This window comes from Henckelia pumila, chromosome 4 (genome assembly GCF_033568475.1).
Source record: "Henckelia pumila isolate YLH828 chromosome 4, ASM3356847v2, whole genome shotgun sequence".
Lineage (NCBI taxonomy): Eukaryota > Viridiplantae > Streptophyta > Magnoliopsida > Lamiales > Gesneriaceae > Henckelia > Henckelia pumila.
The window spans coordinates 84,265,907-84,293,853 of NC_133123.1; the positions used below are offsets into that span (position 1 = coordinate 84,265,907).

Here is a 27,947-nt window from a genome sequence, read left to right on the forward strand (position 1 = left end):
AAGAACAAGGAATGAGAGAATAGAGTGGTGATCCGAGTTTAGTTGTCAAGTCATGTTAGCTTCAGGAAAATGATCATGTTGTAGCTACTCTTACCAAGACTTGTTGGTTATTAAGTTGTTGTCTTGTTGATGTTCATGGGATTTGAGATGATGTATGTAAATCCTTAAGACAATATGTTGTAGCCTAATCCTTCTTGTATAACAATGATTCTGTATGATATGTGATTCTAGCATGAGATTATATTCTAGTATATGGTGATCTTGTTCTTCTTCAACTATATCATGTTTAGGATATATGTTAGTTGTGGTTACATGATTGAATTGTTGTTGTACAATTATACCATGAAATTACTAGATCATGTTAGGAGGAATGGCAAGGAGTTGACAGCAAAAACATCTATTTTTATTCTTCTGGACGAGTGCCCGCTCGATCGGGTGATTACTACCGATCGAGCGAGGCCTTCTTTTCTGAGGCAGAGAAGTGAGCAAATTTGGCTCGCTCGATCGGTGAAGATTGACCGATCGAGCGAGACCAAAACTTTTCCAACCCGAGAAGTTGAGCTTCAGGGCTCGCTCGATCGATTGCTTTTCACCGATCGAACGAGGTGCTTCATTTTTAAAAAAAAAATTTATTTTATTTAGTCTTTGATGTTTGGCTATTAATTTATGAACATTGTAGTACTTATGATGAGTTAAGAGATTAGAACTCGGGTCGTCACAACAGGTGGTATCAGAGCGAGAAAATTCTGGACTGAGTTAGATAGCAAGTGGGGTAGATCGAGTCATCTTCCTTGCTTACTTATTTTGTTATGCTATGAGTTATTTACATAATTTAATTATATGTTGTAAATGTTAGCATGTTTACTTTCAAGTATATGATTACATGATTTTGTAATTTTATTTGAAAGTATGTTTGACGATTGTTAAGACGCATGCTTACTGGAATATCTGAGACGATTAGAGGCATGTGTTCTGTTGTTTATGACATGCTACCTGATTATTTGAATTGATTGGAAGCATGTTTTATCTGAATACCTCGATTATTTATTTAAAAATTGAATCAGAAACGAGTCTTGATCAAAGGTAAGATGATCAGAGGAGGACTGAGATATATTTGATATCCTAACCATTTTGATAATCAGATATGTCTCGACGACCAGGACGACCTCGTCTTAGACCACAGGTTCCTACTCCTCTGCCAGAACAGACAGTGGTAACACCGATAGTACCTCAAGCTGCAATTCTGAGCAATGAACAGGGAAGTACTTCTCGAGATATGACAGATATGAAAGCTACTCCAATGGAAACATTGCTCAAACATTTTCAATCATACCATCCGCCTACATTGAAAGGTACTGAAAATGCAGTTGAATGTGAAGGTTGGCTCGATGATATGGAAATGTTATTTGATTCACTTGATTATGGTGATGAGCGGAGAGTCAGACTAATTGGACATCAGTTGCATGAGGTTGCAAAGAGCTGGTGGTCCACGACCAAGAAAGCTTTGGAGCGTAGAGGAACTGTAGTTACCTGGAATGTCTTCAAAACTGAGTTTTACCAACGTTTCTTTTCGGTGTCTTACCGCAAAGATAAAGGTGCAGAATTTGCTAATCTGAAGCAGGGAAACTTAAATATTGAAGACTATGTTGCCAAATTCTCTACATTGCTACGTTTTGCTCCACATGTTGCTGATAGTGACGAGGCTATGGCTGATCAGTTCATTAATGGACTGAATCCAGACGTTTTTACTTTGGTAAACACAAGGCGACCGAATACTTTTGTTGATGCTTTGAATAGTGCCAAAGGAGCGGAAGCTGGTTTGATACAGCAGCGAGGAGCTTTGTATACCGCTCAGCCTCCGAGACATTCACAATCCCCAGCTCCAATTTCACAACAACCTCCTCGATTTGAAAGTGGTGGTAGTAGCAGTGGTAAGAAAGGATATTTGCAAGCTCGAGGAAAATAGTTTAAAAAGTCAAGGAGCAGTTCTTCGAGTTCCAATGGCACAAAACCGAAGTCAGGAATGTTTTGTAACAGTTGTGGTGGAGGCCATCCAACCGATCAGTGCCTAAGTGTATCTGGGAGGTGCCATATATGCCATCAGACAAGCCATTTTGCGAGGGTGTATCCTCAAAGAGGTTCTGGACAGTCACGAGGTGCATAGTCATCACGATCAGTGGCTCAACCTGCGAGGCAAGCCTCTTCTGTCCATTCCTTTCAACCATCACATCCACAGCAACAGCCAAGACAAGGAGGAAGTCAGACAGGTAATCAGCCTTCGAGACAACAAGCTCATGTCTTTGCACTGACGGAGGAACAGGCACAGGGAGCACCGGATGAGGTGATTGCAGGTAACTGTTCTATTTGTGGTTATCCTGCATATGTGTTGATAGATACAGTTGCATCCCATACGTTTATCTCTGCACGATTTGCATCATTACATTCTTTGCCTGTTGAGTCATTACCTGTTGTAGTATCTGTCTCTTCACCTTTGGGGAGAGGTCTTATATCCATGCAAATAGTTAAGAATTGTTTGCTACAGTTTGATGGTAATGGGATAGAGATAGACTGTATTGTGCTTGGTTTGTCTGATTTTGACTGCATTATCAGGATTGATATGCTAACCAAGTACATAGCTACTGTAGACTGTTTTCAGAAAGTGGTGAGGTTCAGACCCGAGATGGCTGGAGAATGGAAATTCTATGGTAAGGGTTCTCGTGCTAAGATTCCTCTGATTTCAGTATTATCTATGACTCGACTTTTGCAGAAAGGAGTAGAGGGATTTCTTGTTTATACAGTTGATGTTCTGAAAGCTAGCCCGAACCTGGCTGATTTGCCAGTGGTTAGTGAATTTGCGGACGTTTTTCCTGATGAGATTTCAGGACTACCTCCGTATCGTGAGATTGATTTCAACATAGAACTGATGCCAGGTACTGCACCGATTTCTAAAGCACCTTATCGAATGGCACCAGTGGAATTGAAAGATCAGTTGGAAGATTTACTGGCCAAGGGATACATTCGACCCAGTGTTTCTCCTTGGGGTGCTCCAGTATTATTTGTCAAGAAGAAAGACGGTTCTATGAGGCTTTGTATCGACTACCGGAAACTGAACAAGGCAACGGTAAAAAACAAATATCCTTTGCCCCATATTGATGATTTATTTGATCAGTTGCAGGGTTCTGCTATATATTCTAAGATCGATCTGAGATCTGGATACCATCAGCTGAGAAGCCACTATGAATTTATAGTTATGCCGTTTGGTTTGACGAATGCTCCAACTGTGTTTATGGCTTTGATGAACCGTGTTTTTCAGAAATATCTCGATGACTTTGTGATAATTTTTATTGATGATATTCTAATATATTCGAAGAATTTGATTGATCATTCTGAGCATTTGAGAACTGTGTTGAAGACTCTACGATCTGAGAAACTGTATGCTAAACTGTCGAAATGTGAGTTTTGGCTGAAACAGGTTGTTTTTCTTGGACATATCATATCCGGAGATGGTATTTATGTTGATCCAAGTAAAGTCGAGGCTGTGATCAATTGGTCTAGACCTACATATGTTCCTGAAATTCGTAGTTTCATGGGTTTGGCTGGGTATTATCATCGTTTTATTAAAGATTTTTCCAGTATTGCGAAGCCGATTACTCAGTTAACTCAGAAGAATGCTCCATTTATCTGGTCTGAAGCCTGTGAATCCAATTTTATTGAGTTGAAGAAGCGACTGACCAGTGTACCAGTCTTGACGATTCCTTCAGGTACTGGTGGTTTCACTGTTTATTGTGATGCATCTCATCGAGGTTTGGGATGTATATTGATGCAGCGAGGGCATGTGATTGCTTATGCCTCAAGACAGCTAAAGCCTCATGAGACCAGATATCCGATTCATGACCTTGAATTGGCCGCCATTGTATTTGCTTTGAAGATTTGGCGACATTATTTGTATGGGGAACAGTTTGAAATTTATTCTGATCACAAGAGTTTGAAATATTTGTTTTCACAGTCAGAACTGAATATGAGACAGCGGAGATGACTTGATTTGCTTAAAGATTTTGATTGTGAGATTAGATACTATCCGGGAAAATCGAATGCAGCTGCTGATGCATTGAGTCAAAAGGTATTTTCTTTATCTCTATCGACGATTGGTGTATCAAATTTGATTGAAAACTGTTGTCTTTCTGGATTAGTATTTGACATGAATTGTCAGCCTCTTCGACTTTATCACATTCAAGTTGAACCAGCATTATTATTGCAAATTAAAGAAGCTCAGAAACTTGATCAGAATGTGCAGAATTCGATTGAAAAAGTTCGATCAGGACATGTATCTGAATACCAGGTTAGAGATGATCTTTTATATGTAAACAATCGCCTTGTAGTGCCTGATATGTCTGATGTGCGACAACAACTACTGAAAGAGGCGCATTGTAGTCGTTATAGCATTCATCCTGGTGGTAGGAAGATGTACAATGATTTGAAGATGCAATACTGTGGAAACAAATGAAGTCAGATATCACTGATTTTGTTTCTCGATGTCTTAATTGCCAACAGGTGAAGGCTGAAAGGAAGAAACCGCCTGGTTTGTTACAGAGTTTATCAGTGCCTGAATGGAAATGAGATCATATTTCCATGGACTTTGTGACAAAGTTACCTTGATCTTCCAGAGGTTGTGATGCTATCTGGGTGATTATTGATAGATTAACGAAATCAGCGTGTTTTATTCCTTATCGTATGACGTATAGACACGATCAGATGGCAGAGATTTATGTCCGAGAAGTTGTCAGATTACATGGAGTGCCGAAGTCTATTGTATCAAATCGTGATCCTCGATTTACATCACACTTCTGGCACAGTTTACAGAGTGCTTTAGGTACTCAGCTTCATTTGAGCACAGCGTATCATCCACAGACAGACGGACAGTCTGAGCGTACCATTCAGACATTGGAGAACATGTTGAGAGCTGTGGTGCTTGATTTTGGCACTAGTTGGCAAGAGTCACTACCTCTTTGTGAATTCTCGTACAACAAAAGCTATCAATCGAGTATTGAAATGACTCCGTTTGAAGCTTTATATGGAAGAAAGTGTCGATCTCCTCTTTACTGGGATGATATTTCTGAGGTACCTGATATTGGACCTGATATGATTCGAGATATGACTGAACAGGTGAAGCTTATTCAGAAAAGAATGAAAACAGCTCAGGACAGACAAGCGAAGTATGTCAATGTTCGACGTCGACCTTTGTCTTTTGAACAGGGGGATAGAGTGTTTCTGAAGATTTCTCCGTTCAGGGGCACCGTACGATTTGGCAAACGAGGGAAGTTGTCTCCATGCTATATCGGTCCGTATGAAGTTCTTGAGAGAATAGGCAATCTTTCCTACCGATTAGCTCTACCTCCGGCTATATCTGGAATACATGATGTTTTTCATGTATCGATGCTTCGGAAATATCTTATTGATGAATGTCACGTGCTTCAATCTGATGAGGCTGAACTCGACGAAACCTTGAGTTATTTTGAGAAGCCAATTCAGATCCTTGATCGTAAGGAAAAGCAACTTCGAACGAAGAGTATTCCGCTTGTGAAAGTTCAGTGGAGTCGTCATGGTATTGAGGAAGCAACCTGGGAGACGGAATCGGACATGCGAAAACGATTTCCAGAGATGTTTCAATGATGTGAGTTTTTCTTCAGTCTTTCGGTTATTTGTTTGATAGTATGTGCTGATAGTACTTCAAATTTCGAGGACGAAATCGTGTCTTAGTGGGGGAGAATTGTAACACCCGAAATTATTTAATTTTAATCCGAGAATATTTAATTTGGGAATATTTAGAGTTTTGATTTAAATTCTAATATTCTTAAATTATTTAGGATTGAAATTGAATGAAATGAAAAGTTAAGGACTAAATTACAATTATTGAAGATATGAGGGACCAAAGTGCAAAATCCTTAATGTAGTGGGACACTTGTTTGATACATGTATATTCACGTGTGATACAACACATTTCTATCAGAAAATCAGAGAAGGAATCGAGAGTGCAAGAACAAGAACCCTCAAGTCTATCTTCATCTTCAAATTGCCATATCTTTTGTTTCGGTTATCCGAATTCGATTCCGAAAAGTGTTTTGGAATCCTTGCGACGAGGCCTTCGAATTGATGTAAGTTTTCTTTTGTTTCATAATGGTTTGAGAAGTCGAAAATGGCAGAGATCAGATTTGATTATGAATTGATGTTGTTGAACTCTTATGTTTTGTTATATCGAAGACGGTTCGGAGAACAGACGTTGTATCAGTTTGTTATGAATTTCCAGCATTTATTTCGAAATCTCTACCTTATGTTATGCTGGTTTTGAGTAATATACAGCTGATATATGATGTATATGGTGATAGACTTGACATAGTTGAGTTCGGATTGCCGAATTATGCCGATATGTCGTCGAACTTTTGATTTGAAGTTGTTTTGCTTGCTTATATTTAAGCTGCCATTGACATGAGTCCTAGCTGATATTTGTGGGCTTTCAACACTTCATAATTTGTTTGGTTGCCATTGAACTCGATATCGTCAATTTCAAAACCGGTAGAAGAAAGAAGAAGGTTTGTAGTATTTTTGCCTTGAAGTTGGGCTGTAACTTGAGCAGAATGTTAATACAAGATGATGTGGTTATTGTACAGATTTGGACAGCTAGAAGACACCATAAACCTCACAATCGAAAGGTAAAAGTGGACTACTACTTGAATGGGATTATAACTCGAAATGGTTTGTATCGAGTTCCCTAAATCACATACTTATTTGCTTAATTGCTTGTATATACTTTTCTATGAATTATGGAATAAGTCTTTGATGTTAATGAATGCTATTATGATGATATATGTTGCATTCATCTTGCAAGACTTATTCTTTGATTTTGAAATGAACGGAAACGTTCGATTAGACGATTTGAGGGATTATATATGTATGGCCTGGGTGGTTGAGTTAGCCTAGCATCTGATTTAAATATATAATGGCTTCAAAGTCTAGAGAAACAAGATAAGTAGCCCCACCTCGATCGGGAGAGTCGGTGGTTAGTTATGATATCTTCTTCTCGGGATCCCAACCGATGAGATGATAGAATTCTTTAGTGAACCTTGTTTTAAACATGCATTGTCTTTATTTATATCATGAGTTTGATATATAATTTGATATGCATGCTTAGTTGCTTTTACTGGGAAAATATGTTTCTCACCGGATTTATCCGACTATTGTTGTGTTGTATGTGTCATGAAAATAGGCGGGAGTGGAACAGGGCAGAAGTGAGCTTGAAGAACAAGGAATGAGAGAATAGAGTGGTGATCCGAGTTTAGTTGTCAAGTCATGTTAGCTTCAGGAAAATGATCATGTTGTAGCTACTCTTACCAAGACTTGTTGGTTATTAAGTTGTTGTCTTGTTGATGTTCATGGGATTTGAGATGATGTATGTAAATCCTTAAGACAATATGTTGTAGCCTAATCCTTCTTGTATAACAATGATTCTGTATGATATGTGATTCTAGCATGAGATTATATTCTAGTATATGGTGATCTTGTTCTTCTTCAACTATATCATGTTTAGGATGTATGTTAGTTGTGGTTACAAGATTGAATTGTTGTTGTACAATTATACCATGAAATTACTAGATATGGCAAGGAGTTGACAGCAAAAACATCTATTTTTATTCTTCTGGACGAGTGCCCACTCGATCGGGTGATTACTACCGATCGAGCGAGGCCTTCTTTTCTGAGGCAGAGAAGTGAGCAAATTTGCATGGCTCGCTCGATCGGTGAAGATTGACCGATCGAGCGAGACCAAAACTTTTCCAACCCGAGAAGTTGAGCTTCAGGGCTCGCTCGATCGGTTGCTTTTCACCGATCGAACGAGGTGCTTCATTTTAAATTTTTTATTTTATTTTATTTAGTCTTTGATGTTTGGCTATTAATTTATGAACATTGTAGTACTTATGATGAGTTAAGAGATTAGAACTCGGGTCGTCACAATTATATTAAGTTTGAGAAGACTTTAATTGTGGTAAGATGGTATGATCTTTTTAATTTCCCAATAATAATTTTTTATATTCACGTTTTCATGATGTCTTGGTCTGTTTTTTATTTTCTCCAAAATTTCCCCATAACACACGCACGTTCAATTTTTTCCCCCTTCTCAAATCTCTCTCTTCTGGTCAGTTTCTTTTTCCCTCTTCCATCACGTTCTTCTAATCAATTGGGTCTTTAGTGATCGTGGGTGAGACGAGGGAAGGAAACGAAAACCAGCTATCAATTTTTAGTTTTTACCTCCCTCTTCGACAAACCCATATTTTTTGCAAATCCTGATTCCAAGTCGTTAATTTTTTTAACATACATGTGCTTAAATACAAAGCCTTCAAATTGTTCCATCAAAGGAATTTGAAGCTCAAATCAATCCCTTTACTAAATTAGTAAACAAAGTTTCATTTTTGTTGAATTTTTTTTTATGTATTTTGAACTAGTATCGATGATTTTAGGTTTGATTTTTCATTTTGAATTGCAGATATATATAAGCATAAGAAAGGGCAAAGTTGAGCAGGGGATTCGAAGAAAAAAATTCATTAAAGACGTAGAAGATAAGCAGCGACTCATAAATTAGTGTATTAATGATGGTTTAATTTTATTTTTCAGGCGAATGTCGTCCAACGTGAAGATCCAGAATCACGAATCAATCTTTACGATATGTATTATCCCGTGTTTGTAATCAATGTATTATTCCTGTGTTTTTAATCGATCTGGTGGTTTACGAAGATGAGTTGCATAAGTGTATTTCTGCCAACTTTTAATTCCAGTATAAAATAAGCGTAAGATTCTGTCATTTTAAAGTTTGAGTAATTATTATTTTGTTAATAATTCGATCATTCCAATGTCATTTCATCACCTGAGTTTTCAAAATTATTTGCTCCATTCGATTAGTCAAAACCTTGAATTTATCTTCGTCCATATATACTACAAATGAGATTTACAACTTTGTGGCTCACTTTGAGGTCTGATGTACTCATATTTAGTCCAGTTGTTGAAATGTGATATTAAAACATCTTAGTTATCTGTATCACATCAATTATCTTATTACTTTGGTTGATGTGAAATTTGGCATATTATAATATGTTCTATGTTATTTTGGTTCTTGAATCATGAAATTTCACCGAGTTGCTTGAAGTATGAACTATAGAGTTTCTCAATTTCAGTTATCGAGGAAGGCTTGATGCCGTAAAGAGTTAGCAAGGGGAGTTGTACAAGATACAGAAGGTTCAAATAATGCAACAAAAGATATCATATCACCGTCTCTCATTGTGAAACAATTGGTTATAAAAATTGAGTTCGTATGTTCTTGGTTAGAGTCTAGGGCTTATTTATTTTCATTTTGTCTGAGTACTTTGTGGCAATTGAGTAAGAATGATCCTGATTAGAGTCTAGAGCTTATTTATTTTCATTTTGTTTACCCTTACTGATTACATTCGAAAACTAAAGTTGTGGTCGATGGTTGTCTATGTCGTCAAACATACATTGTGAGGCCTGAAAACCGACGCTTTATTTGTGATCAAGACCAGACTACTTTAATCTCAAGCTAGCTCAAATTCATTTGAACTCATGAAATTGCTATTTCAAAGGTCATATGTTTCAATATCTTGAATGATGAACCATGTAAACAGTTTCCTGGAGAAATATTTGCTGGAACACAAGTTTATGAAGTTCGTAGTTGCAAAAAATATACTAATACATGTTTTTTAAGGAATATAATGACCTTTGTATATTAAAAAACGCTACAAGTGACACTTATTCCATATCTTAGATACAAGTGTTTGCTTCAAAGTTCAATCACAATATTTGTGAAACAATTATATATAGGTTGTGACTAATTGTATCTTCTATATTTGTCGATTGTAAACATGCACATGTCAAGCACAAAATTGAGTTTTGAACAAATAACTGGATCATACGTACATAATCTTATTATTTATGCGGCTTATGCCAGTGAACGAGCCGTGGAATATTACAAACAAATCTATTAATATTCTTGTACTTTGCTACACATGCAACACGTTTGCGTCGTCCGCTAGTATTTATACAAAAGTGTGTTTCATTGCACCACAATATAAAAACGTAACTATTTGTTATACGCCAAAAAAAAATTTCAGACCAAAAGTGTTTTGGCAGATAAAATCGTACTTTTCTCATAACTGAAACAATCTTTTCAACACATTAATCCATGTTTTGTATAACATCTTAGGCTCAGCCGACCACGACACTGTCGCATACTCTTTCTCGAAATTTAGCCCATCATCATTGGCATTTCAGAAAGCCATACAGCTCAAAGACAAACAAAGAAGACAGCTAAATAGCAGAAGTTTTTTTTTTCTCCGTCGAACCCGCCTTCTCTTTGTAGTCTCTGCTCAAAATATTATCAAAGCTCACTTTTTTTTTGTCCCAAGAAACTGAAATTCATCGCTAATTGAACCCGCTCAAAAATGGCGATGCGGACATCCGAGATGGTGGGTCGGATCGACCCGGCCCAGAGCTTTGATACTGATGCTCTGATCCGATATGCGATGGCTAATGTTGATGGGTTTCCTCAGCCTATTTTTGAGTCCAAAGTTTATCAGGTTTTCATTTCATTTCATTTAGTTTTTTTTGGTTGATGCTTACGTTTAGTTTCCTTATGCGCGGACTGAAAAATGTTCTTGGAGTGGAGTATGTTGGGAAACGAAGAGAGGTGAATGTTTAAATTGGTAAAGATATTTTCTTTTTGGGGGTCTGATTGGGTTGATGTAGCTGAGGAACTTAAAACAGGAATTGGGTTGTAGAGAAAAAATATTTCATTCTTCTCTTTCGGATAAAATATTTCATCCTTCTCTTTCGGATGTGAATGGATAAGAAAAAAAGATATAAGCTAGAATGAAAGGTCTGTATTTTATATGTGAAGAAGTTGAAATAATTTTAAGGACCATTGCTTTGGGTAAATTCTCAAAAACTTAACATGCTTGGTTTCTGGGCTACTTTTGTTGTTTGAAGTAATGTGTATGTTTGGTTGGCGGAGGTTTGATGAATAACTTGATGAGATGTGATTTAAACATTTCTGGTCCTGTTTCAAAGCTGCAACTCAACTGAACAGAAGCATAATCTACTGGTAGTAAAGGTAGTGTTTGTGAGAGTTTGTAGGAAGCACTTATCCGCTTATCCGCTTTTCTTTCACAACATTTCACAAGATTTCAAAATTTTATGAAGGAAAGCTGAGTAGTGCTCCCAAACACTACCTGAAAGCAGTTATTGATTCTCATTTCGTGCTCGTTTCTCAATCATTTTTCTTGTCGAGCATATCAATTCATAAGGGACAAACACATTCATGTTGATGCTGAGTTTGTTTTGTTTCATATAATTCAAGAAGCACAAACCTCATTTTTTAATTATACTTTCATTTTGTGCGGCAAATTCAGTTTGGGCATGGTCAGTCAAATCCGACGTTTCTGATGGAAGTCCATTCTGGATCTGTTACGAAGCGGTTTGTGTTGAGAAAAAAACCTCCCGGAGAATTGCTTCAATCTGCGCATGCTGTTGAGAGGGAGTTTCAGGTTCTATTCTATCTTTTTTTTTTTTACCACAAACATATTTATATTTAACTGCATATGACCTATGGGCTATGCACTGGCTTAATGTGGTTATTGTTTTTCTATTATTGGTTTGACAATTTGATTAATGCCTTTCGGTATTCAGGTTTTGCATGCCTTGGGTACACATTCACTGGTTCCAGTGCCTAAAGTTTACTGTTTGTGTGCTGATTCTAGTATTATAGGGACTCCATTTTATATTATGGAGTACCTGGAAGGACGCATATATGTAGACCCCAAGCTCCCAGTATGGATCTCAGTCTCTCTCATGTCATTTCCCTAGTTATTGGAAGGATTTCATGGAAGATTAGTTTTTTTCATCAATGGCACCTGAGCATGGAAGCTTTAATTATTCTTAATCTCATTATTCAGGGTGTAGAACCAAGGCAAAGGAGAGCATTATATAAGGCAACTGCTAAAGTTTTGGCATCTCTACATTCTGTTGATGTCGATGCCATTGGTCTACGCAGCTATGGGAAACCAAACAATTACTGTAAAAGGCAGGTTGGTACTCACATTTTTACTCGGTGCTTTCTTTATCTGTGATCTCTGCAATACACCCGTATATATTCTTGATATTGAATAATTTTTGGTGCTTGCTATTTTGCATCGCAAAAGTTCCCTAGATCATGTTGATGCACATTCAACAACTAGTTAACGATGTATTTTACTTTAATTAGGTTGAGAGATGGTCCAAACAGTATCTTGTTTCTACTGGTGAAGGTAAATCTTACAGAAATCCAAGAATGTTGGACCTCATTGACTGGTTGCGTCAGCACATTCCTCTTGACGAAGTCTCAGGAACAACTGCGGGTTTAGTCCATGGTGATTTTCGAATTGATAACCTTGTATTCCATCCCACTGAAGTAAGTGGTTTGATTTATGATACATTGGTGCCCTTGCTGACACAATCACGTCACCTTTACCCAAAACAAATTCAAACCTGTACAAAAAGATTTTTCAAGAAAATCATTAAATTTTTTAATATTGTTGATGCAGGATCGAGTCATTGGCATTCTAGATTGGGAGCTGTCTACTCTAGGCAATCAAATGTGTGACGTTGCTTACAGCTGTTTGGTACTCAAGGCCATTGCGACTCTTACAACTCCTTTTCTGCATACACTATCAAACTATTTGGGATTCGATAAAATGTTAGTTCTGAAATCCATCAAAATCCTATTGATGTTTTTTTTTTCCATTTCATCACAGCATTACATTGTAGATATTTCTTTGGACAAATTACAAGAGCATGAGGGTCTTGAATCAACTGGGATACCAGATGGAATACCTTCGCTAGCCGAGTATCTTGCATTTTATTGTGCTGCAGCTGTAAGACTTATTTGATGATTACTAATTTTTAGCACTTGTTTCTATTCTTGTTCTCAGTACCTTGATATTTGATGCATCACTTTTATCAAAACTTTAATTTAGTAAAGGTGTCTTTATTTATCAAAAAATATGTGAAATCTTCACAATTCAATATTAAGAATCTCAAGTGCATATGGAACACAACTATTACTAGAGTATGATATGGTTTCGATGAAGCATTGTACTAAATATTATTGAAGGGTATTTATAGGGTCATTTACACTACCAGTTAGCTTTCACAGCTTCTGAAACACATGGGAGAATTTTAGTTGACTAGTATAAAATATTCTAGCGGCTATCAGCGATAATTACTTTTGTTAAGATTTGAGTGCTCTCTGATTGATGATTTTGTTGCAGGGAAAACCATGGCCAGCCTCTCAATGGAAGTTCTATATTGCCTTTTCGTTGTTTCGTGGTGCATCTATCTATGCTGGAGTACATTGTAGATGGATCTTGGTATCAACTGCGAAACTTGACTAGCCAGTTTTCACGAAATGTTTTAACCGATTCAACGAAAATTTTTTGTGTGGGGGAGCGTCAATCTATTCTTTTTGTAACCATCTTCTTTTAGGGAAATGCTTCAGGAGGAGAGCGTGCCCGTCACGCTGGAAAGAAGGGTGATGCTATGGTTGAAATTGCATGGACCTTTATTGATAGAGGTTCTGTTATTCCCCAGCATCCACCAGGTGAACTCATTTTCTGATATATGTCCTTTGATGTTTAGGCTTACTTGGTTTGGAAATTTGGTATAAGGACTATTATGTTATGTTATTCTAGTGCATCAAGCGATACAATTTATCTTCTTAAGCCCTGGATTCTGTTAATATGTGGAAGACAGGTTGGATGAATGGCTAACCTGATTGTACTTTTGTTTTTGTGTTTTGTTTCCTTTTTTTAATCCAAATTTAGAGGAAATATTATTAATCATCTGATGCATGGCAAATTCCAACCAAAGAATGATTTAAGATTGCGTTTGGATAGAAATATTTCAAATTCATAGATTTCGATTACAATTTTATTGTTAACTGTCGGAAAATCTACTCCTAATCAAGGAAGATTGTGTGCATATTTATAATTATTTAGTCAATGTATATACCATATTGCGTGGGATTTAGATTAGAGTAAATATTCACTAGGATTTAATATTCCTAATTTAGATCTTAACTATTGTGTATATAAATCATTGTAATCTTAACTATTGTGTATATAAATCATTGTAATCATCGTTATCAAGATATAAGAGTTATATTTTTCTCTCTAACTTTTCTACATGGCATCAGAGACCTTTAGGTTAAAAATCCAGAATTTTTCTTAAAGCTTCACATCGTCACCATTATATCGTCGATCTCTGCATTCCCCTCAATCCTGTAACCAGTAGGCACACAAATATGTTAGAAGTATCTGATAATAACAACGCTAAGGTTACCAAAGAGATCCCATCGAATGAAGGCAGCAATTTGACGTCAACCGAGGAGCTGCAAAACATTCACTCAGCATATAGGCTGAATGGGAAGAACTACCTGAAGTGGTCTCAACTGGTTTGAACATTCTTGAAGGGAAAAGGCAAACTGAGTCATCTACTTGGTACGGGCCCAAAAGAGGAAGATCCTCGATTTCAAGCATGGGGTGAACAAGACTCAATGGTGATGTCCTGGTTATGGAACTCTATGTTGCCTGAAATCAGTGACACATGCATGTTCCTCTATGTTGCCTGAAATCAGTGACACATGCATGTTCCTCGCCACTGCAGCAGAAATATGGGAGACAGTGAAGCAAACAAACTCTAAAGTTCGAGATGCTGCTCAAATCTATGAAATCAAGACAAAGATTTCATCAACCAAACAAGGAAGTTGGTCAATCACATAATATTCCAATCTTCTACAAAGTTTGTGGCAAGAGATGGATCATTACCAATGCATACAATGAAATGCAGTGATGATGCAACACTTCTTAAAAGGTTGGTTGAAAAAGATCGAATTTATGACTTCTTGGCTGGATTAAATATTGAATTTGATGCTGTGAGAGTACAAATTCTTGGAAAAGAGGATCTGCCAACACTAAACGAAACAATTGCAATTGTTCGAGCTGAAGAAGGAAGAAGATGTGTTATGATAGAACACAATTCAGTGAATAATAGTTCAGCCCTTGCAACCACAAAAGGGAGGAAATTTAGGGCTGGCTACCACAAAAGGGAGGAACTTTAGAGCTGAGCAGCCGGCAGAGAAGGATAATAAACAGCCTAATTTTTCATCAAAATCAGGCAATAAAAATTCCATGTGGTGCTCTCACTGTCAGAAGGATAATCACACGGAGGACAAATGCTGGAAAATTCATGGCAGGCCACAAAGTTCAAATAAAAATTGGACAGTAAAAGATGGATATCCAAAGAGACAAGGAAAGACATATGCAACAGCTAGTGATCAACAGGCTGGAGAAGATAACTCTTAAGGATCACCCATTGAATTCAATATAGAAGAAATGGAGAAACTAAAGAGTTTCTGGGATCATTGGAAAAACCCACCACAACAGGTACTTGCACTTTGGCGTTCTCAGGTATATCTTCTTCTTTTCATGCTTTTAATGTCTTGGATACAATCACCACTAGCTCTTGGGTTATTGATTCAGGAGCTACAGATCATATGACCCATTGTCCACAAAAATTTGTCACATATAAGCCTTGCCCAAGCCAAAAAAAGATAACAATGGCTGATGGTTCAGCAACAACAGTAGCAGGACAAGGAGACATTGTTATAAACAAAACTCACACTCTTAAAAATGTCCTTCATGTCCTTAAACTATTTACAAACATGCTGTCAACCCAGAAACTCACAAAAAACTCTAATTGCAATGCTGTTTTCGATGGTTCTCATTGTGTTTTTCAGGAACAGGGCACGAGGAGGATGATTGGACATGCTAGAGTAAAGAATGGTCTCTATTATCTTGAAGAATCGAGTGGTCGGGATAGAGTTATGAACCCCTTCCCAGTCTCATTTCTTTCAGAGTCTTCTAAATCCAATAAAGACCAGATTTGGCTCCAACATCTTCGTCTTGGTCACCCATCGTTTAGAGTCCTTAAGATTATGTTTCCTTTATTGTTAAAAAATTTGGATGTTGATAATTTAAGTGTGATGTTTGTTGACTAGCAAAACACTAACCCAGTAAGCAATAAAAGAACCACAGTTCCATTTAATCTCATCCACAGTGACGTTTGGGGACCTTCCACTATTCCTCACATATCCGGGGCTCGATGGTTTATTTCTTTCATTGATGATTGTACGCGTGTCACTTGGATTTTGCTTATGAAACACAAATCGGAGGTCAGCACCATTCTTCCCATCTTTTGTAACATGATTAAGACACAATTTGATAGGGAAATCAAAAGATTGCGATCTGACAATGCTAGGGACTATTTTAATCAAGTTCTTTCACCATATTTCCAAAAAAAAGGCATAATACATGAATCTTCTTGCGTTAATACACCCCAACAAAATGGGGTGGCTGAGCGCAAGAATGGTCACATTCCGGCAGTCACTAGAGCCTTCTTGTTTCAAAAAAATGTTCCTAAACAATTTTGGGGCAGGCAGTCTTAACATCAGCTCATATCATCAATAGATTACCTACTAAAGTTCTTGATTTTCAAAGTCCCATGCATACCTTGCTGAAATTCTTTTCAGATTTTAATGCTTCTTGCAATCTTGCTCCAAAAATATTTGGTTGTGTTGCTTTTGTCCATATTCACTCTCATAATAGGGGAAAGCTTGATCCTCGGGCTCTTAAATGTGTGTTTCTTGGTTATTCCTCCACTCAAAAAGGGTACAAGTGTCACCATCCTCCCACAAGGAAAGTTTATGTTTTTGCCGATGTCACTTTTAACGAAGACGATTCCTTTTTTTTAGTCCTTATCTTCAGGGGGAGATCTCACTGACAGAAGATGACTTTTTTCCCCTCAATCATGATCCTCCTGCCACACTCACATCTCACACACCTACCCAGCTACACACTGAACCTTTAGTGCCTAAATCACCTCAGTATACTGCTCCTCCCAATCTCAGCACTCATCCAGAACCTCCTATAGGTCAAGTTCAAGACTCTACTCAACCACGACAGGTTTATTCAGGAAGGCAGAGACCAATTATCAAACCGGTGCAGATCCAATCACCCAAATCAGTCCCTATTCGTGACCCTAATGAGGTAATCCCTGAACCTTGTACTGATAATACTTCGAATGTCCTTGATCAAAATAATGATGATGTTCCAATTGCTATTAGAAAAGGAATCCGATCATGCACTAAACGCCCCCTAAACCTATTAATGTCTTACAAGAATCTATCTCCCAATCACCAAGCCTTTCTCACCAGCCTAAACTCAATCCAAATTCCCAAAACAATATACTAGTTATTGAATGATGAGAATTGGAAGAATGCCATGAAGGCTGAAATGGAAGCACTTGAAAAAAATAAAACTTGGGACTTGGTGAAACTGCCAAAGGGAAAGCAAACAGTGGGGTGTAGATGGATATTCACAATCAAATATAATTCAGATGGTTCATTGGAAAGATACAAGTCAAGACTTGTCGCCAAAGGTTACACTCAAACGTATGACATCGATTACCTTGAGACATTTGCTCCTGTTGCAAAGATGAACACTGTGAGAGTGTTGTTGTCTTTGGCTGTTATTCGGGGATGAAAATTACAGCAATTTGATGTCAAAAATGCTTTTTTTACATGGAGAACTTGAGGAGGAAGTTTACATGTACGTTCCACCGGGGATAGGCTCAGTACAGGATAGGTATGCAAATTAAGAAAGTCTTTGTATAGATTGAAACAATCACCAAGAGCTTGGTTTGAGAGATTTACCAAGGCAATGCTCAATATAAGGTACAAACAGAGCCATGGTGATCATACCCTATTTGTTAAACATTCGAATTCAGGGGGAGTGACTGCATTATTAGTCTATGTTGATGACATTATAGTTACAGGTGATGATTGGGAGGAAATGGAGAGTTTGAAAAACTGTTTGATGAAAGAATTTGAAATAAAAGAGCTTGGAAGGCTGAAGTATTTTCTGGGAATTGCGGTAGCGTATTCTCAAGAAGAAATCTTCATATCTCAACAGAAATACACAACTGATTTGTTGATGGAAACTGGTAAGTTGGGTGCCAAACCAACAGAGACACCCATAGAGTTCAACCACAAGCTTAGAGATAGTGTGGAGGACCCAACCGTGGACAAGAGATCTTATCAGAGACTGGTGGGACGACTCATATATCTATCTCACACAAGACCTGATATCGCTTATGCGGTTAATGTGGTTAGTCAATTCATGCACAACCCCAAAGAACCACGTCTTAGAGCTGTACATCGGATCCTTAAATACTTGAAGGGCATACCGGGAAAGGGTATCTTATTCAAGAAAGGGGAGTTGACTCTTGAAGCATATACAGACGCAGACTATGCAGGCTCTATAATCGATAGGAGATCTACCTTAGGTTACTGTACCTTTCTAGGAGGCAATCTCGTGACTTGGAGAAGTAAAAAACAGAACGTTGTGGCAAGATCCAGCGCAGAAGCCGAGTTTAGAGCGATGACTCTCGGTATATGCGAATTATTGTGGCTGAAATTTGTTTTAGAAGACTTGAAGGTTCAATGGAAAGGTCCAATGAAACTTTATTGTGACAACAAATCAGCTATTAATATTGCTCATAATCCGGACAACACAACCGTACAAAGCACGTTGAAGTGGACATACACTTTATAAAAGAAAAGCTGGAAAGTGGATTGATTTGCATCCTCAAGGTCCAATGAAGCTTTATTGTGACAACAAATCGGCTATTAATATTGCTCATAATCTGGTACAACACGACCGTACAAAGCAACTTGAAGTGGACAGACACTTTATAAAAGAAAATCTGGAAAGTGGATTGATTTGCATCCCCTTCATTTCCACGAAAGAGCAACTTGCAGACATATTTACCAAAGGATTGGTTGGGGTTGGTTTCCAGAGACTAGTAAGCAAGCTTGGAATGAACGACATTCATTCCCCAGCTTGAGGGGGAGTGTCGGAAACTCTACTCCTAATCAAGGAAGATTGTGTGCATAATTATAATTATTTAGTCAATGTATATCCCAAATTGCGTGAGATTTAGATTAGAGTAAATATTCTCTAGGATTTAATATTCCTAATTTAGATCTTAACTATTGTGTATATAAATAATTGTAATCATCATTATCAAGATATATGAGTTATAGGTTTCAAAAAAAAAAAAAATATAAGAGTTATATTTTTCTCTCTAATTTTTCTACATTAACAATGAAATATAGAGAGATGTTAAATCCATAACTTACTTATTTACACATTATTTATATAGATTAAAATGGATTTCAAATGTCACGGTTATTGGGTGAACTTGAAATCCTTTCTAATTGACATGAATTACTATATAAACATGATAGGAGCGGATTTGATGTTTATGGTGTTGCTTCTCTAAACAACATAAATACATTTGAATATATTTGAAATCCATGAATTTGAAATACTTCTATCCAAACGCAACCTAAGAACTCGAAGAAAATTCTCAATGCAATGAAACTCTGTCAAGCCTGAAGACTAGATTAGGACATTGCATAGGCTAACCCAATCTAGTATAGGTTCAACAGAAAGAACAACTGCAAAGACTTGAGCAAGTCTTGTTGAATGGTCTGTCTGATATGTAAGCAAATTTAACCTTTTCACTATCTTGATTTCCCATGTTTTAAACTCTATTCCTATGCCCAGTACAGTTAATGATGATATAATGTGAATATTTTTTATCTTCAGAAAATTTCGGCCACCCTGTCTACTTGTTTGATTCTTGTATCTGTGTCTTAACCGAAAGTAGGTACAATTAATTTGGAAGATTCATGATGTCAAAGGTTTTTTCGTGGTGCTTCTGAAAACTTTTTAGATTTTGGTAACATTTCATCTTTTCACATAATTTTCTTCACACTCTGTAGATGTTAGTGACGCTGATTGGTTTTGTTTGAAAGATTTATGACGTCAAAGATTTTTTTGCTGAGCTTCTGAAAACTTGTTAGGTTTTTGTGAAACATTTTATCTTTTTCGCATAAATTATTTCGCACTCTAGGCACTAGTGATACTGGTTGGTTTGTTGTGAAATCTGAGGAATAAGTTATTATAACCAGAAAACATTTTTCTTACAATTTGATTTATTTCATTCCCAAACCCTTGTGAAGTGTTGTCTTTTGTCAATTTAAACAGAATCAGTTGATCAAGAACTCTCTCAACAGCTTGGAAAGGAAAAAGAAGATGGTCCTCGATCCAGTGGAGGTAGATTTGTTCCGAATCAAAAAGTCCACGAGTTGAGGAACAGATTGATTAGGTTTATGGAGGATTATATATACCCAATGGAACAAAAGTTTTATGAACTTGCACAGTCTGACATGCGATGGTCTATTCACCCTGAAGAGGAGAGGTTAAAGAAGCTTGCAAAAAAGGAAGGGCTGTGGAACTTGTGGATACCTGTATGCAATATACTACATTATTTTTTTCATTTCATTTACCTTAACTTCAAAACATCCCATATCCTCTTTACTCATGGTTATGGCATGTATTATTGGCTGTATTCTTTAAATTCCTTTTGTCAAATATTTCATTTTTTTCTGCAGGTTGATAGTGCAGCAAGGGTTAAGCAAATCATTTCTGGCCAAAAAAGAGATGCCCTCATTGACAAGGCATTCGATGAATTATTGGGTGCTGGTCTATCCAACCTTGAGTATGGATACCTTTGTGAGATCATGGGTTGTTCGATCTGGGCCCCTCAGATCTTTAATTGTGGGGCACCGGACACTGGAAATATGGAGGTCAGAAAAAGCTATGATTTATGGCCAATTGCAGCAATTTACCCATTTGTGATATCGTGCTTTTTACCAAAAGCAATTCCATACTTAGATTTGATATCCACCCAAGTGAAGAGTATTTTATTGGCCTTAGGGATTTGGTTTTCTATAAAATTCACATACATACATGTGTATACATATAGATACACACACACACAAAAAGCACATATGCAGCACTGTTGTCGAACTACCTTTGATATTATGCTTTGCTTTGATATCCGTCCAAGCTGAGAACACTTTATTTGCATTGGCCCTTTAGGATTTTGTTTTCTGCTAAAATTATAATAAATCCGAGTATCTACCTCTTCTGTATGTATTATGTGTTAGAATGATATCATACTGCCAATGAGCCCTTAGCCCAAAGGCTGAGGGTGAGGCCCTGAGACCAAATAGTCTCAGGTTCGATTCCCGCTGATTGAGAGTAGTTTCCTAATTTATTTAGGTAGATTTAAGTAGTTTCTTTGTTCGAGATAAGCAAGTATCGGGTCAATGTTCAAGTCCCGTCGGTTGTGCGGGCAGTTTCATTACATTGTTGTAATTGATTACTTGTACTATAAAAAAAAAAAAGAATGATATCATACTCTATTGTCCTTATTTCTGTTCTATTATGCCATTCGTTCTTCTAGGTGCTAATGCGCTATGGGAATGCTGAACAACTCCGACAATGGCTTATACCCTTGCTTGAAGGAACTATCCGGTCTGGATTCGCAATGACCGAACCGCAAGTTGCATCATCTGATGCAACCAATATAGAGTGTTCAATTACAAGGTACAGTGACTTCAACTTGGCGAAGTTATGTTAAATTCCACACTGGTTTGGTTGGAGAAGAGTTGAAAGATATCATCCTTTATAATCAAACATTTATTCAGATAGATAGTAAAATGCATAATGATCCTCCATAGACTCATAAATGAGGTGGTTCACTTCAAATACGATCCTATATTTCTGCTGATGAAACATATTTTTCCTTTAGAAGCGAACATTTATCCAGATGGATGGTAAAATGAATAATGATCCTCTATAGGCTCGTAAATCAGGTGATTCAATTCAGATATGATCCAATATTTGTGCTGATGAAAGATATTTATCCTTTAGAAACAAATATTTATTCAGATTGATGGTAAAATGCATAATGATCCTCTATGGGCTTGTAAATCAGGTGATTTCATATATGATCCAATTGTATTTGATAAACCATATGCTTTGAGTGTAGGTTTGCTAGTCACCTTTAATAATCTCAAGGAACTGCAATACTGAATGATAATCTCCTCTATGAATTGTGGTTGTGGCTAAAAGGCAAGCGGTGAATGTATGTTGTAGAAGCAATATATGTGGTTATGAAACATGGTTTTAGAAGAGAAACTAATAAGGTCAAACCAAAAGGCTTTACTCTGTACTTCGAACTAATATTTTTTAACAGTTTGTGGAGAAGCTGGACTGTAAAAATCAAAAACTATTTGGGCAATTAGCTTTGGTACCATCGAGAATATATAATACACATATGATATGATTTTGTTGTGTTGGGTGAAGAAAAATTTGGTAAAGTATTTATCCAAACAGGGAGAAGCTTGCATTCAAGCTTAAGCTCGGAAGTTTGGTTCATGACTGCAGCTTGAGCTCACCAAGTTTTTAATTTTTACGAACATGTTCACTAAACTTAAATGACAATATTGACTAGCAACACAGTCTCATGAAAGAGTTAATGCACGATGTATTTATAATACTTTATGCTTTAACAATATATATTCATATATATAAACATAAAAAAATATTACTGCTTATTTTATATTATTAGAATGTTAAATATATTTGAACGTTAATTTGTAAGCTTGGGCTAAAATCATATCTAATTTTGCATCTATTTTCTCTTTATTATCTAACTCATATGGAAACTTATACAATAACATTGTCCAACCTTAAGAATCCATGACTATGGCCTTCCACGGTAAATTGTTTTTACCCACCTATTATTATTTACCTCATGCATTTTATTCCAATCTATTAATGTGAATTCATTTCTGACCTTGCAAACACCGATTTAGTGGTTACCATTTCCCATTACTTTTCCTTTTGATACACTGATTTTGAAGAAGCTGACGTTGAATCATTAAAGATGTATCACATGAAATCTGCTTAGGATCCTACCCCTCACCCAACCCATAGTACTAATATGAGAACATAGGCATCAAAGAAAGTGATTGAACTTCGTAAACTTGTACTACCTCCATCCTAATGTATAGTTTACATTTCCTATTTCCACTTTCAACATCTGATAATGGTCTTCTCGATTTTTTACTAATATATCCCTATAGACTAAGTTTTGGAAAGATGTGCAGCCATTTCTTAAATAAATTAAATAAGGATAAAATAAGAAATTTATTTGTAACATTTGTTTTCCTGTGAAATTCTTAATCTGTGTTGGAAAAATCAAACAAGCCTACGAGTTCAGGACGAAAGTAGTATGTAGCTATAAAATTAAGAAGCAGGTTGGATTGCCGCAGATTTTGTGGCATAAAATCTTCGTAGGATTTTGAAATTCTTTGGTGTGGTTGAATGGAAGAATTTGAAATCATCCTAAAATCCACTCTACTTATTTTGGAACTTAAGAATTCATTGAATTTCAAATTGATTATTTTGACCTTTTACTGCAATGATAGTGATGCATTTCAAATTCTTTAAAAACCGATGTATAGTTTTTGCCCTCGTTCCCTTCTTTATCACATATATCTTAGCAAATGAATCTCTCTCTATTAGAAGATTTAGTTTAATTAACTTGAACAAAAAAATTTGTTCTAAATTTATCAATGTCCTGAACAGAAGTGGAGACTCATACATTATCGATGGCAAAAAGTGGTGGACCAGTGGAGCCATGGATCCTAGGTGTAAAATCCTTATTCTCATGGTCAGTCATGCTTACCCATATCCACTTTGCTGTTTGATGTTAATGTTTTGGATTAGTGGGGCTAATTTTAGAAATATACAGGGGAAAACTGACTTCAATGCCCCGAAACATAAACAACAGTCTATGATCTTAGTGGACATCAATGCCCCTGGTGTGCACATTAAGCGGCCACTGACGGTGTTTGGATTTGATGACGCACCTCATGGACATGCTGAAATATCATTTGAAAATGTACGTGTCCCAGCCAAGAATATCCTGCTTGGAGAGGGGCGTGGATTCGAAATTGCACAGGTAAATGTTCTGTACAAGGTGTTGAATTGAACTAGTTTGACATGTTAGTTACTTATCAGATTGTAGAAGATGGGCTTATTCACTGTTCTTTAATTTGTTTTCCCTCTTCAATAATAACAGGGTAGGCTGGGGCCTGGAAGATTACACCATTGCATGAGGTTGATTGGTGCTGCCGAGCGAGGGATGCAGTTGATGATCCAGAGGGCACTTAAGAGAAAAGCTTTTGAAAAATTTATTGCTGAGCATGGATCTTTTCTTTCGGATATTGCCAAGGTTGGTGTGATACGACTAGTTAAACCAACAGTACCTGTAGTGCCAAGTATAGGCCTGGTTTTTCATCTCTGTTATCGAACTTTAAGCCCGGTCTGTTAAAGATTTAATATATGTGCAGTGTCGGATAGAGATAGAGAGAACCAGATTACTGGTTTTGGAAGCTGCAGACCAACTCGATCGTCTCGGAAACAGGAAGGCTCGCGGCACCATTGCCATGGCCAAGGTAATTTATACTCATTCTGCTTTCCGAGTTGAGCATTGAATAATTTTTCTCAAGTTTTTTTTTTCCCCTGATATATATCATAAAACAGGTTGCGGCTCCTAACATGGCATTGAAGGTTCTTGACATGGCAATGCAAGTTCATGGTGCAGCTGGTTTATCAGGAGACACTGTTCTAGCTCATCTCTGGGCTACTTCTAGAACTTTGAGAATTGCCGATGGTCCTGATGAAGTCCACTTGGGAACTATTGCAAAATTAGAACTTAGGAGAGCTAAGCTTTGACAAAATTCGTATGCTAAATCTGTTCCTTTTTGGGGTTGGGTGGCTTTTTGAGATGCAATAATGCAGAAGAAAAATAAACAAATGAAATCCTGTCTTGTATAATGCTAACCATGCTTTTACATGCATAAATAAAGGGTATAGATGAAGCATTGTTTAGAGTTTTGAGGAACTGTAAAATTCACCTCCCTTCTTCCTATTCGAACCCTTTCTCTTTCAAGTTTTACAGTTCTAAGTGATTGCAAATTCATGGGATAAAGTTTAATTGAGTTTCAAATTCTTTTTCCCCTGCCTCAACTTTAATCTTCCTGTGACTATCCCTACGGCCTTGGTCCGATCGGGTAAATTGCATTGTGAAATTTCAAATTAATATTTTGAAAACCAAATAGACGCCTAACTTCCTTTTTTTAAAAATAAAATGAAAAGAAAAAAGTTTAAGATGAATGAATTATCTGGAGTTGCCAGCTTGTAGGATGATGCAGATTTTAATTGGCGTGTTAGTTGTTCCACATCGACGGATAAAGTGGCGAATGTTAAAAGAAGTATTAAAGCAAGAAGAGTTGCATATCAAAGAGTCATATATCAGTTGATATTAGCCAACTTTTCAACCCCCACATTTACTTTCATATCTCCTGTTTTCTATATTTAGCCTCACCTTTGCACAGATTCTACACGGTCTTTGCAGCCACACCCCACCCTTGGTCCTTAAAAACCCGTCATTTTTGTCCACATCCAGCCTTTTTTGAGGTTCCGCTAAAAAAAACCCCATTAAAAATCCTAAACATTATCAAGATGATTCCAAGAAAACTAACCATCATTGGCTTGTGTGCAGCCCTCGTCGTGGCGGTGGCGGTGGCTGCTGTGGTTCTCGTCCAAAAGAACGCAAAGAATTCATCTAATCCCGATAATGATGATTCCATAAATGCCTCGCAAATGGCCATTCAACAACTTTGCCAGAAAACTTATTATTATGAGACCTGTGTCACCAGCCTCAATGCCACAAAATCCTTTGACCCCAAGGAGTTGATAAAGGTTGGTTTCCAGGTAGCCATTCGAGAACTTACCAATGCAATCAATGAAACCGAAGCCTTCCATAAAATCTCCCAAGATCCAAACACAGCAGAATCTTACAGAACCTGTGGAAAACTTTTAGGCGACTCCATCGATGATCTCCAGAGAACATTCGACAGGATGGACTCGTTCGATACTAATGGATACAAAATATTTGTGGATGATATCAAAACCTGGCTTACCGGTGCCTTAACCTTCCAAGAAACGTGCCTGGATTGCTTTGAGGATGTAAAAGGAGACGAAGGGACGACAATGAGACAACTCTTGAGGGTGGCACGTGAGCTCGCAATTAATGGTCTTGCCCTGATCGAGGATCTCACCCACCTGATTTTCTCAAATGAACCTGGCATGGGGGGTAGGCGACTACTTTCAAACAAAGAATTTTCAGATAATGCTATAAATGAGGAGGGTGAGAGTTTGTTTGGCGAAAACTTTGAACCAGATGTGGTTGTGGCCAAGGATGGTACAGGAAAATACACGTCCATCAACGAAGCCTTGAGAGAGATTCCCCAGAGAAGGAAAAGAAACGACGCATTTGTCGTTCATATTAAGGAAGGTGTTTATCAAGAAAACATTGTCGTTAGCAAGAATATGCGACGCGTGGTTTTCGTCGGAGATGGTCCTACGAAAACGAAGATCACCGGGAGCCGGAGCAAAGATGGGGGCACGGAAACGTATTGGACAGCAACAGTTGGTAAGTTTGACAAAATGAAGTATGTAGACCATATATCAGATTATTATTTTGGAGTACCTAATAGAAATTATTCTAGCTAGTTAGTTTTCATATATACGTTTGCATGACGAAAACATAATGTTAAATGATGCAGCAATTGACGGGGACAATTTCATAGCAAGGGACATAGGATTTGAAAACACAGCAGGCCCTGAAATGCACCAAGCCGTGGCCCTCCGAGTAACCGGAGACCATTCCATGTTCTACAACTGTCAAATGGATGGCTACCAGGACACCCTCCTCGCCCACAACCACAGACAATTCTACCGAGACTGCACCATTTCCGGCACCGTAGACTTCATATTCGGAAACGCAAAGGCCGTGTTCCAAAACTGCAGTTTACTAGTAAGAAAGCCACTGATTAACCAAAAGTGCATAGTCACCGCTCAAGGGCGGAGCAGCAACAATGAATCATCAGCCTTTGTGCTCCAAAACTGTCGGATCATGCCCCATCCCGAGTACCCGATGGATGATCACACGTATAGGACGTTTCTTGGGCGGCCCTGGAAGGAGTTCTCCAAGACCATTGTAATGGATTCTGAACTTGATTCTGTGATTGATCCTCAAGGGTGGGCGCCCTGGAACGAGACGTCAGCGCATCTCTACACATGCTTTTACGCCGAGATAGATAATCATGGACGTGGTGCAGATTTGAGGCACAGAGTGAAATGGCCTGGAATCAAGAAAATCTCTGTTCGGGAAGCTGCACGGTATGCTCCTGGAGATTTCTTGCTTGCTGCCAATTGGATTGCTGATAAAGGGATACCCTTTGCCCCTGGCCTCATCAATAAATACTAATGCTGATCCTTTTATAATTTCTTGTTTTCGGCTCTAACCATTGATTCTTTTTTAGGAAGAAAAAATTGACCGAAGAGAGATATCATCTCTGCTACGAGTTTTGAAATTCATGGATTCTTCTGTTTGAGACCAAAGTCCTCTCCTTTTCATTAGGGAAAATTTGAAAAATTTACCATTGTCAACCATTTAATACTTTTCAAAACATGGTAAATCTACTTAATATTCATCTCATATTCACTATTAGGATATCTAACTGCTAACATTTAAGTCATATTAAGTAAAATTATATCCCTCGGATTTAATCATCGTATCCAGAATCACAGTCAGTATTTGTGTAAAATTCATGATTCATGATTAACATGTATGTTTTGGAGTTTACAAATTTTTATGAACCGACAATCAGAATCATTTTCTCTTTTGTAGGTAAAGTCTTAATTTTGTGGTGAGACATCTCAAACCCATCTATATATGCAGTGAAA

General features: G+C 37.4%; 2 protein-coding genes across 2 annotated transcripts; both read left to right on the plus strand.

Moving 5' to 3' along the window:
* The first annotated feature begins 10,251 nt into the window (after positions 1-10,251).
* Positions 10,252-25,118, plus strand: LOC140860260 (probable acyl-CoA dehydrogenase IBR3). Its single transcript, XM_073263196.1, has 17 exons — positions 10,252-10,634; positions 11,466-11,600; positions 11,743-11,883; positions 12,009-12,140; positions 12,317-12,502; positions 12,636-12,713; positions 12,846-12,965; positions 13,362-13,460; positions 13,576-13,690; positions 20,262-20,524; positions 20,669-20,863; positions 21,526-21,668; positions 23,718-23,802; positions 23,884-24,093; positions 24,214-24,366; positions 24,485-24,589; positions 24,678-25,118. Exons 1-17 carry the CDS (start codon positions 10,500-10,502, stop codon positions 24,867-24,869), a joined length of 2,487 nt encoding a protein of 828 aa, XP_073119297.1. The 5' UTR covers positions 10,252-10,499; the 3' UTR covers positions 24,870-25,118.
* Positions 25,119-25,522: 404 nt separating this feature from the next.
* Positions 25,523-27,643, plus strand: LOC140866899 (pectinesterase-like). Its single transcript, XM_073271962.1, has 2 exons — positions 25,523-26,631; positions 26,765-27,643. The coding sequence occupies exons 1-2, from the start codon at positions 25,659-25,661 to the stop codon at positions 27,466-27,468; spliced, it is 1,677 nt and encodes a 558-aa protein (XP_073128063.1). The 5' UTR covers positions 25,523-25,658; the 3' UTR covers positions 27,469-27,643.
* Positions 27,644-27,947: the final 304 nt, after the last annotated feature.

Bases quoted from the DNA above. Each gene is read 5' to 3' on its own strand.
- LOC140860260 (XM_073263196.1), top strand. From the start codon at position 10,500: ATGGCGATGCGGACATCCGAGATGGTGGGTCGGATCGACCCGGCCCAG. The intron at 12,714-12,845 runs GTACTCAAGGCC...ATTTCATCACAG, and splicing joins ACGTTGCTTACAGCTGTTTG to CATTACATTGTAGATATTTC. The intron at 13,461-13,575 runs GTATCAACTGCG...ATCTTCTTTTAG, and splicing joins TACATTGTAGATGGATCTTG to GGAAATGCTTCAGGAGGAGA.
- LOC140866899 (XM_073271962.1), top strand. From the start codon at position 25,659: ATGATTCCAAGAAAACTAACCATCATTGGCTTGTGTGCAGCCCTCGTC. The intron at 26,632-26,764 runs GTAAGTTTGACA...TAAATGATGCAG, and splicing joins GTATTGGACAGCAACAGTTG to CAATTGACGGGGACAATTTC.